Source organism: Heloderma suspectum, chromosome 5 (assembly GCF_057233095.1).
Source record: "Heloderma suspectum isolate Gila_16-S chromosome 5, 16-S_ref, whole genome shotgun sequence".
Lineage (NCBI taxonomy): Eukaryota > Metazoa > Chordata > Lepidosauria > Squamata > Helodermatidae > Heloderma > Heloderma suspectum.
The window spans coordinates 16,201,875-16,213,879 of NC_139462.1; the positions used below are offsets into that span (position 1 = coordinate 16,201,875).

Consider the following 12,005-nt stretch of genomic DNA (forward strand, 5'->3'; position numbering starts at 1 on the left):
AATTTAAGAACACTTTTTAATTGTTCTTGTTGTTATGACAATTAGGAATCAGAAATCCTTGCCTATCTATGGCAAATTACTCAGATCTATCAGTAGATCCCAAGCTACTTCTCATCCCTAGGATATGGCATTCATTCAGCATAATTAGAGTGGGGGGGGGATCTACATGAAAATGGAATGAAATGCGCATTCGGGTATTATCTGGATTTTCATGAAATCATCATTGGTCCATCAGGGACACACAAAGCAAGAGAAGCATACCTAAAACCTCACTTTTCATGGGTCACACAATGCTTGAAATTCCCATACTTCCAGGTTGAGTGGACAGAGTGGAACTGAATGTCATTGTCAGGGTGGACACTGAGCCCATAGAATCCCAGAGTAGTTCTTTTTCTGAGGAAGAAGAGTCGCTCCTGGGAGAGGAGCGCGCTCATCTTTCCCAGGGCCAACAGCTAACAGAGATTCCTCCCACTGGCATTCCTAGCTTAGATAGCAGTCCTGGGAGTGACAGAGCGCGGGAAGCAGACTTGCTGGATGCGCGACACCGACGCAGAGAGCGGCGCCAAATGGAGGCGCGGAAAGGAGGCTTAGTGCCCGGTTGGCGCGCAAACAACAGTTGCGCCCAGAGGATCCAAGGGAAAAGGGGAGGGACTCTCCCTAGCCCTTAAGTTCAGGGTCTGCCAGTGATTCCCTTTCAAACAGGGACCAACTGTTCCAACTTAGGGCATAGGTACTCTGCTGCTCATATCTAGTTGCTAACAGTAGAGTTGTTAGGTTGTAAAAGAGGAATAAAGCTTTGAAAAGAATCCCTTTGTCTGTGTCTGGACTTGGCTACTGGATTAGACTGAGAGAGGCCTCCAAGGAGCCCTTGACAGTCATCAACCTGGTAGGTTCTGCTCAGCGAATGACAGTTCCCTGTCCCTGTCCATGCTCCCCTGCTCAGGGAACTTTGGAAGTGCTGAATTAAGCCCCCATAGTTTAACCCCACACCTCTCCTCTCTCATCCACCATTTGGAAATGTAAAAGATTAAAAGATGAATGAGAAAAACAAGCAGCAAACTATGAAAGGGCTAAATCCCTTACCATGGTATCCTGACTGACTGAAAGCGCGTTACTGCGCTTTGATGAATAGACAACGGAAGCTATCGTAAGAACAGCAGGCTGACTCCTCACCCCTTTCCTCCTCGCCTCCCCTCTCCTCCTGTCTACCGCTCCTGGGGGAAATGAATGGAGCAAACTCCGTTACTCTGAGGCTACACAGCGCAATTGCTTGATTGGGGGAAATGAATGAATCAGGGGCTGCTATTTGTGAATGGACACAGCAAACTGCTGCCTTAGTCTGAAGGGGCGAGCCAGTACCTGAAAGCACCCTGTGGGCCCCACCCCCTTGATCAGGCCACTGCCAGGTCACAGAAACACCACACCCAGGATTTAATGCGGGGAGACCAGGCATACCTGTGGCAGAAGTGCTCGGGAGTCACTTTAAGGGGGAAAAAGCGCCCTAAACTGACTTTCCGAAAACGCGTCTTTTCCAGAGGGAAGCGGCGGACTGGCTGAGGATTTGAGATAGCGTAATCTGTTGAGAACAACCCTGATGTGCTCTCCCTCCATATGAAATCAACAGTGTAGACTGGCTCCATGAATATTCTGCTCAATCATCAGGAGAAAAGAAAGGCTGATTTAAATAACAGATTTTAAGCCAAATTTCCCACTGATACTTCGTCATATATTATCTACACCAGTGGAGGCCGGTGGCTCCGATGTCAGTGGGGCTTCAGTTCATGCCTTGGATAGCTCCTTAGAGTTCTGGCTGGTTCTGACTGAAACCCGGAGTGGATTCACCGCCCCACTGACATCAGAGCCACCAGCCTCCACTGATCTAAATTGACTGGCGGCAGCTCTGCAGGATTTCAGACAGGTATCTTTCCCAACAATAGGAGAGAAATGAGCACATCTAAATCATATTTCCTGGGGATGCAGTCGGGGGCTGAGAGCCCACCAGATCTATCGGATTCATGCCCTCTTCCTCCCAGCCAACCATCACAACACGCACATCACACCTGTTTTTCTGCCTTCCTGAGGTTGGAGTTCTGACCTCTGAAAAGGGAGCCACCACAGAGGTTTCCACAGCCGCTGAGAAAGGCTTGAAGGGGGTGTGTATCCATAGTTGGATCTCATCGTCCGAGGGTGGAGCTCTGCCTCCAGCCTTGGAGGAAGAAATCCACTGCATCCTATGGCCCCTGGGACACTGCCTATAGGTCATAGGATCACTCTTTTTAACTCTTTTTCCTTTTCCCAGCTAGGGCAAGAGTTTTTCCATTTCCTTCTCCCTGCTCCTTTTGTCTCGTGTTTTTAAGAGGCAGGGACCTTTTCTTTCTATTTTTGTACAGCACTTATTAGGCAATTTTGTAAATAATAAATTATTCTGATGATGGTGATGAGTTCATGGCAGGGATGAAATGTGACCTAGATTCTCCCCTTGATAGCTCATGCTCTTAACCACAATGCTACACCAAATCTGTGAACTGCCCAGAGAGCTTTGGCTATGGGGCAGTATAGAAATATAATAAGTGAAATCTATGGAACAGCAATACCAGAAATATATGGATAGAGAAAATAGTGTCTCTAAGCATGTACCTTTCCCTTCCTCACAAGTAACTCAGATGATATCCAGACACACACACCACTTGATAGCAGCAGCTCAAGTAAATGAGCTATCGCAGATCAAACACCAGGGATTAGAACTTTCAACATCACCTGGCGCCATTTTAAAGGCATTACTTTTCAGTGGCGAGAGTTCACATATTTCCCTGCCAGTCATCAAGTATTGAGAAACGGTGATGAAAAATCAAGTAACGTACATGTTGCACAAACCAAATATTATGATTACAGAGCAGTGTTTCCACTGTGGGAAGTGTGGCTTGCAGAGCTGTCATACACGAAGTGTGTCATGCATTAAGAGGAGGGAGGTGCTATATCTGATAAGGGAGGGACAGTGGTTGCTATGAAAACGCAGTGTTACGTTCATGTGTCTGCCAGGGCTAGTGTCAAAAGTAGGCATGGTTGGGCACTTGCCAAGAGCCCACACCCCAGCAGGGACCCACTGACAAGAGCCCCCTGGACTTGCTCCTCATCTTGACCACTACACCAGAACATCAGAAGAGCCCTGCTGGATCAGACCAAGGGTCCATCTAGTCCTGCATTCTGTTCACACGGTGGCCAACCAGCTGTTGACCAGGAACCCACAAACAGGACACGAGTGCAACAGCACCACTGCAGCCTGCTTGTTCACCCACCTCTCACTCTGGTTCAGACAACAGTGGTGGTGAGAAGGAGCAGCACGAGATGCCACAGCCTGCTTGCTCCCTGGCTCTCCGCTTGTCAAGCAAGCAAGCACAAGCAATGATGAGAAAGCGCATAAGGAGCAATAGCAGCTGGTGAAATAGTGGTGGGAAGGCAGACTCACTGGGAGGGGGACCATTGCAGGTGTCTTGCCCAAGGGCTCAGAAACCTGGCGCCACCTCTGGAGAGCGCAACTGAATAAAACACACACCAACACAACTTCGGATAATTTCTTCTTCTGAAAATCTTTTAGAGTTAACTTCTCAATGTTTTCCCATAAACAGCCAGTTTCTTGCATGTGATAAATGCAGTTGCACATCTGTGTGCAAAACCCTATGCATATGCTTAATTGGAATCAATTTCCACCGTGTTCAAGTGGGCATATTCCCGTGTAAGGGTGCATATTAGGACTGCTGCCTGTGCTTCAAGATAGTAAAAAAAAATTGACCTGCAGGTGTCAAGATACCTGTAATGGGGGTGGGGTGGGGGGTCTGTACCAGAGTGACAAATTGCAAAAGGAAACAAACAAACTGGAATGGGGGGGGTTAAAGTTGGGTTTTAATTTTCTTAAAGTGTTCCATAAAATATGGCATGACTCTCAGGCAAACCCCAGAGAGCCCTTTAAAAATGTAGTGGTGAGAGTGATGGACTGGAAGCCGGGAGATCCGGGTTCTAGTCCCCACTTGGCCATGGAAGCTCACTGGGTGACTTTGGGCCAGCCACAGACTCTCAGCCCAACCCACCTCACAGGGTTCTTGTTGTGAGGATAAAACGGAGAGGAGGAGGATAATGTCAGCCGCCTTGGGTTCCTTGCGAGAGGAAAAAAGGCGGGGTATAAATGCTATAAATAAATATTTTTTTTTTTAAAGCCACTGTGCGCTTCCCGCATCTCTGCCCTCCTTGAATGTAACGTGTGAACACACGCGCGCACACACACACACACACACACACAGAGAAGAGACGGCCTCTCACCTGTTTGACTTGAGAATCCACGACTTTCTGCAAGACGTGGGCCACGAGGAGGGAAATGCTGGCGATGAGGAAGGTCATGGACAGCACGCCCACCACGCCGAGGCACAGCTTCCTCATGGCTGCAGGTGGGGAGCAGCCGGGCAAGCGAGCAGCTAGGCCGGAGCTCGGCTGAGCGCGCAGGCAATTCCACCGGGAATTCCACCGTCCCCCTCCTCCCACGACGGCTGCAGCCGCTCCCGAATGGGCGCTCCCGCAGCGCCAAGGCGATGCCCGGCGGGCTCCGGCGAGGCGCCTCCTCGCTGCGAGAGGGCGGAGGGAAGCCGGGCTCGGCTCCTTTGTGCTGGTCCCGGGGCGGGGCGGGGCGGGGCGCGGGGAGAGCCGCGCTTCAGTTTCGGTTTCCGAACAGGCTGTGCTTGGGCCGTGCGCGGCAGCGGCGAGAAGCGGCCCGGCGCGCGGCTCTCAGCGAAGGCGGCGCGCTGCGTCCGGGCGCCTCTGACGCGCGATGAGCTCAGCGCTCGGCGAGGCAGTCCGCGGGGAGGGATGGCCCAAAGCGCCCGCGCCGTCCCTTCCTGGCCCGTCGGCTCGTTCGCCTGCCCCAGGCCAGCTCCGGCCAGGCCTGCCGCGATCTCCCACAACTGGCTGCTGCCGACCTCACCCGTGCGACGATGTGTTTTATGTATTCATCTATTATTTAAAACATTTAATTAATTTCCCAATACAAAGACAAACAACAAGAAAGAAAATGACATCATTTTCTTGTCTACTCTACCGTCTAGTTATTGACAGAGTGTCCTACGTTGAAAATATTTTCCTTCTGTATTTTACCAGCAGAAATATGAGCGTTTTTGCAGATTTTAAACATGTTTGCAGATTAGGTTGCAAATATTGTACATTCTACTCTTTTAAAGCCAGCATTGATAAGCTGTAGTTAACTGGCTCTGCATGTTCACAATGCATGAGACTCCACCAAGCTTGGAACCGTACCACTTCCTTACTGCTCGAAATTAATCTCTGTAAACTGCCCAGAGAGTTTCGGCTATGGGGCAGTATAGAAATGTAATTAATAATAACAACAGGGAGGGCCTTTTCAGTGATGGCCCCCCAACTCTGGAGTGAGATTGTCACTGAGGCCTGCCTGGCCATCAACACTGTTTGACTGTTATCTTTTCCATTGCAGGTTAACACTTCCCTCTGTTGTTGTTCAGTCGTTAAGTCGTTTCCGGCTCTTCGTGACCCCATGGACCATAGCACGCCAGGCCTTCCTGTCCTGCGCTCTCTCCCAGAGTATGCTCAAGTCCATATTCATTGCATCGGTGATGCTATCTAGCCATCTCATCCTCTGCCGTCCCCTTCTCCTTTCGCCTTCAGTCCTTCCCAGCATCAGGGTCTTTTCCAGTGAGTTTTCTCTTCACATTAGGTGGCCAAAATATTTGAGCTTCAGCTTCAGTATCTGTCCTTCCAATGAGCACTCAGGGTTGATTTCCTTTAGGATGGACTGATTTGACCTCCTTGCAGTCCAGGGGACTCGTAAGAGTCTTCTCCAGCACCACAGTTTGAAAGCATCAATTCTTCGGCGCTCAGCTTTCCTTATACTCCAGCTCTCACAGCCATACGTTACTACTGGGAAAACCATAGCTTTGATTATACGGACCTTTGTCAGCAAGGTGATGTCTCTGCTTCTGACTATGCTGTCTAGGTGTGCCATAGCTTTCCTCCCATGGAGCAAGCGTCTTTAATTTCATGGCTACAGTCCCCGTCTGCGGTGATCTTGAGCCCAAGAAAGTAAAATCTGTCACTGCTTCCATTTCTTTCCCTTCTATATGCCAGGAAGTGATGGGGCCAGATGCCATGATCTTCGTTTTTTTAATGTTGAGTTTCAAACCAGCTTTTGCACTCTCCACTTTCACCCTCATCAAGAGGCTCTTTAGATCCTCTTCGCTTTCTGCCATTAGGGTGGTATCGTCTGCATATCTGAGGTTGTTGATAATTGTCCCGGCAATCTTAATTCCGACCTGTGATTCATCCAACCCGGCATTTCGCATGATGTACTCTGCATATAAATTAAATAAGCAGGGCGACAATATACAGCCTTGTCGTACTCCTTTCCCAATTTTGAACCAATCGGTTGTTCCATGTCTGGTTCTTACTGTTGCTTCTTGACCCTCGTACAGGTTTCTGAGGAGACAGGTAAGGTGGTTTGGTACTCCCATCTCTTTAAGAATTTGCCACAGTTTGTTGTGACCCATACAATCAAAGGCTTTAGTGTAGTCAATGAAGCAGAAATAAACGTTTTTCTGGAATTCTCTTGCTTTCTCCATGATCCAGCGAATGTTGGCGATTTGATCTCTAGTTCCTCTGCCTCTTCGAAACCCTGCTTGTACTTCTGGTAGTTCTCGGTTCACATGCTGCTGAAGCCTAGCTTGTAGGATTTTGAGCATCACCTTGCTGGCATGTGAAATGAGCGCAATTGTGCAGTAGTTTGAACACTGGCGTTGCCCTTCGTTGGAATTGGAATATTAATTGACCTTTTCCAGTCTTGTGGCCACTGTTGAGTGTTCCAAATTTGTTGGCATTTTGAGTGCAGCACTTTAACAACATCATCTTTTAGGATTTTAAATAGCTCAGCTGGAATACTGTCATCTCCGCTAGCTTTGTTGTTAGTAATGCTTCCTAAGGCCCACTTGACTTCACGCTCTAGGATGTCCGGCTCAAGTTCAGTGACCGCACTATCATGGCTATCAGGGACATTAAGATCTTTCCTGTATAGTTCTTCTGTGTATTCTTTCCACCTCTTCTTAATCTCATCTGCTTCTGTTAGGTCCCTGCCTTCTTTGTCCTTTATCATGGCCATCTTTGCACAAAACGTTCCCTTGAGATCTCCGATTTTCTTGAGAAGATCTCTAGTCTTTCCCATTCTATTGTTTTCCTCGATTTCTTTGCATTGTTCATTTAAGAAGGCCTTCTTGTCTCTCCTTGCTATTCTCTGGAACTCTGCATTCAGTTGGATATATCTTCCCCTTCTCCCTTGCTTTTCGCTTCTCTTCTTTCCTCAGCTAATTGTAAAGCCTCATCAGACAGCCGCTTTGCTTTCTTGTATTTCTTTTTCTTTGGGATGGATTTAGCTGCTGCCTCCTGAACAGTGTTACGGACCTCCGTCCATAGTTCCTCAGGCACTCTGTCGATCAGGTCTAATCCCTTAAATACACCTCCACTGTATATTCATAAGGGATATGATTTAGGTCATACCTGAATGGTTTAGTGGTTCTCCCTACGTTCTTCATTTAAGTCAAAATTTTGCAATATGAAGCTCATGATCTGAGCCACAGTCAGCTCCAGGTCTTGTTTTTACTGACTGTATAGAGCTTCTCCATCTTTGGCTGCAAAGGACATAATCAATCTGATTTCGATATTGACCATCTGGTGATGTCTGTGTGTAGAGTCGCCTCTTGTGCTGTTGGAAAAGAGTGTTTGCTATGATCAGCGTGTTCTCTTGACAAAACTCTATTAGCCTTTGTCCTGCTTCATTTTGTACACCAAGGCCATGCTTGCCTGTTATCCCAGTGATTTCTTGACTTCCTACTTTAGCATTCCAATCCCCTATGATGAAGAGGACATCTTTTTTTTGGTGTTAGTTCTTGAAGGTGTTGTAGGTCTTCATAGAACTGATCAACCTCAGCTTCTTCGGCATTAGTGGTTGGGGATAGACTTGAATTACTGGGATGTTGAATGGTTTGCCTTGGATTCGTACTGAGATCATTCTATTGTTTTTGAGATTGTACCCCAGTACTGCTTTTCCCACCCTTTTGTTGACTATGAGTGCTACTCCATTTCTTCTAAGGGATTCTTGCCCACAGTAGTAGATATGATGGTCACCTGAATTAAATTCACCCATGCCTGTCCCTTTTAGTTCGCTGATTCCCAAGATGTCGATGTTCAATCTTGCCATCTCATGTTTGACCACCTCCAGCTTACCTTGATTCATTGATCTGACATTCCAGGTTCCTAAACAATATTGTTCTTTACAGCATCGGACTTTCTTTTCACCACCAGACACATCTACAGCTGAGTGTCCTTTTGGCTTTGGCCCAGCCGCTTCACTCTTTCTGATGCTACTTGGAAATTCCCTCTGCTCTTCCCCAGTAGTATATTGGACACCTTCCGATCTGAGGGGCTCTAGCCTTGTGATACGTTCCATGGGGTTTTCTTGGCAAGAATACTGGAGTGGGTTGCCATTTCCTTTTCCAGTGGACCACATTTTGTCAGAACTCTCCACCATGACCTGTCTGTCTTGGGTGGCCCTGCACGGCATAGCTTATGGCTTCACTAAGTTACGCAAGCCCCTTCGACACAACAAGGCATCCATGAAGGCGAACATTGCCCTCTACACGCAGGCATTTAGGGCGCAATCCTATGTAGATAGGCAGCCTCCTCCAAACTCGGAGGCAACCACCTATCCAATGTAGGGCAGGAGAAGCATGGAGGGGATCATTCCCTCCATGCTCCTCCTGCCCTGCATTTGTGGCTAGCCAGCTGATTTCAGCCATGGGAGGGCCGAGTGGGGGAGAAGGCTGCTGGACAGCACATAGATGTATTGTACCAGCATTTCCACCCTCCCCGCCCCGGAACACCCCCTTGCACGGCCCGTTTCGGCCACTCCACCCTCCTGTTGCAAGTGTGGAGGACGGGACTTCTCCGTGCTACCTCACAGGCAGCATGGAAGCGGGGGAAGGTCTGTTCTCCGAGGTCGGTTCCTGGAAATGAGCATATCCTATGGCCCTCTAGGCAGCGTCTAGGGGCCATAGGATTGCTCCCTTAATGACATTTAATGGGATATGATGGAGCACTTGTGTCAGCTGTCTTGAACAGGTTTGTTATTGAAATTGTGAATTGAAATTGTTGTTAGCTATTTAATTGTTTTAAATTTTGTATCTTAAAATGTTTAGGCCATGCTTTATTATAATGTTGTAGTTGTATTTATTTTTATGAATTGTTGTGAACTGCCCAGACAGTCTTGGCTATTGGGTGGTATAGAAATGAAGAAATTATTATTATTATTATTATTATTATTATTATTATTATTATTAATAGAAATCAGGGTGTAATGAGAACCAGTGTTTAGCCCTGAACCTAAACAGGTATTTAGCTTTGAAAAGCCAAGAAGAGCATGCCTCTGAACATGTACAGATTGCCTTTTGCTCAGCACTGGGGTTTCAGGATTAAAAGATGTCACTCCCAGGCAAATGTGAGATTAGGAACTTTTTTGTGCCACCCCCCACCCCCTTTAAAAGTGTTGCCATAGTTTATCGATTGCCCCATGTCCATTCTCAAATGCTAGTTGAAAGCTCACCAATCTAAGTCTCAAAGCAGTGTTTCAAACTTTTGGAATTTGTCCCAAACATTAATCTCCCAATTAATCTCTTCTGCAGTTAATCCTTAGGCAACCTGCCGAGAAGAGCCTCATGCTCATAAGAAGAAGACTAGAAAAAGTCTTCTAGCTTCCTGCATTGAGCAGGGGGTTGGACTCGATGGTCTTATAGGCCCCTTCCAACCCTACTTTTCTATGATTCTATGAAAAGAAGATTCCTGACGCCCTCCTAAAACCAAGCACAGCAAAGTTGTAATTAGAACAATGCAGCAGCTCTTCTTGAGCTTCTGTCTTCCCAGCTAATGAAATCACTCTCACAAATCCAGTGTGGATCCATGCGAGTCCGCTGTCAGGGAGCATTCAGTCTCTGCAGGTTTTAGCTAGAAGGTGCCACTGGGCTCAGTGTCCTCTCCTTCCCTGAAACTTCATGCCTCCTCCCTATCTGATGTCCCATGCCCCCCCCAAGGGCCCTCCCCATAGTATGAAAACTACTGGTTTAAAGCTAGTGTGATAATACATACAGCAGCTTAGGGTGCTTCCAGATGAAGGGGTCCTAGGGTTTCTCCACACAAGGCTTTTATCCTGCTATTGAGATTGGTTACTCACAAAAGTTTGTGGGTCCTTTACATGATGTTGTCAACCTCCAGGGCTTCTCCCACGCTAAATGACCTTTACCCCATTTTTTAAAAGGTCAGAAATAATGAGCTATCAAATTACAGCACATTGAGTTTCCGCCTGAAAAGAGGAAATAGCACAATAGGAGGTGCTAGATCACAGTGCCATCTAGTGGCTGTATAATGAAACATATAGAACAATGCAGATAAGGGGGGAAAGGGTAGGGGAAGGGAAGCGCATGTAAAGGGAGTCCATCATTATCTGCATTTAAAACTGAAGCAGAAAGCCCCGGTAAAGTTGTGGGATTTTAGCCTGGTGTAGAAATGCTCCTTGTGTTACCAATCAAAAGGCAATGTGTAACTATTTCATCTTTTCTTCCTGAATGTTTTTATTTTTTCTGGTAAGGAAAAAACAACAGTAGAAGTGGTGGGTGTCAAATGGAAGATATAATCTGGATCTCCTCTTCAATTCAGTGAACCAGGCAGGGCAGTTGCACAATAAAAAGGCTTATTTGGAAGCACATTAAGGGCGCAATCCTATGCAGATAGGCAGCTGCCTCTGAACTTGGAAGTGACCGCCTATCCAATGCAAGGCAGGAGAAGCATGGAGGGGATCGTTCCCTCCGCACTTCTCCTGCCCTGCATTTTTGGCTAGATAGCCGATATTGGCTGTCTAGCTGCAGGAGGGCCAAGCAGGGGAGGAGGCTGCTGGACAACACATTGGGTATGTCATACCGGCATTTCCACCCTCCCCACTCCAGAATGCCCCCTGGCATGCCCCATTTCAGCCGCTCTGCGCTCCTCTTGTGAGCATGGAGGACGGGGCTTCTCTGCACTGCCTGCGAGGCAGCGGGGAAGAGAGGAAAGGTTGGTTCTCCACGAACCAACCTCGGAGTGTAGGCTCTGAGGTCGGTTCCTGGAAAACCAGATATCCTATGGCCGTCTAGCTGCTGACTAGTGGCTATAGGATCGCTCCCTCAGTCTCCAACGTTTTGTAGATGAAAAGAAAGACATACCTGTAACACTCCTATCTTCATACCAACATATACCTTGTCAGGTACCCTTTTTCAAATTGCTGACAGCTCTTCTTCACTTGCTATATGCTGCATTCATTTATTGTGCAACTATCTGTCCTTGACTGATTTTAAAGCCAAGAGGGCATTTCTTCATTTTGGTTTAAATGTGATGCCTACAGATGCTTCTCTTGGTGCCTGTCAGGCTCCCTGCCAATCCTGATTTTTATTTTATTTCTTAATATTTTTGTAAGCACTTTTTTTTTTTTTTTAACTGGGACACCGGCATTCTGCAAAGCGAAGGGTTGTTCTCCAGTGCCATCTTTATTGGGGTTCAAAAGAGAAGCTTTGTGTTTTGGAGCTCAGACTCTACATGTGCCTTGTACTTAGGTTCTTGGGCAAGTTTTTTTTCTTTTACTCTCACCAGTTTGCCTCTTGGGAAATGAGTGTTTTGTGGCCAGCCATGCCCACCATAGCAGTCTTTTTATGAGAGTGCCCATAACATACTCTCAAAATTCCAGATGTCCCCACTGACTCAAAAGGGTTGGGGGCCCTGGTTTAAGATATAGTAGGAAAACATAATTGTCCTGCAGTATGTTATAGACAGTTCAAAACATACCTCAGGAGCAGGAGTGTGTGAAATGGCAAGCAGTGCATTAATGTTAATGTGAGTGCATTTACTGACATGTACAGAAGAGA

At 47.2% G+C, this 12,005-nt stretch overlaps 1 protein-coding gene across 3 annotated transcripts in view; it reads right to left on the reverse strand.

Annotated features, from left to right (window-relative positions):
• Positions 1-4,617, reverse strand: part of SCARB2 (scavenger receptor class B member 2) — a 57,927-nt gene extending 53,310 nt beyond the window's left edge. For all 3 annotated transcript variants that reach the window (XM_084855393.1, XM_084855394.1, XM_084855395.1), the window contains exon 1: positions 4,315-4,617. In XM_084855393.1, the coding sequence (XP_084711519.1) occupies positions 4,315-4,431 (117 nt within the window). In that variant the 5' untranslated portion in view covers positions 4,432-4,617. The remainder of the gene's footprint in view (positions 1-4,314) is intronic.
• Between the last annotated feature and the right edge of the window lie 7,388 nt (positions 4,618-12,005).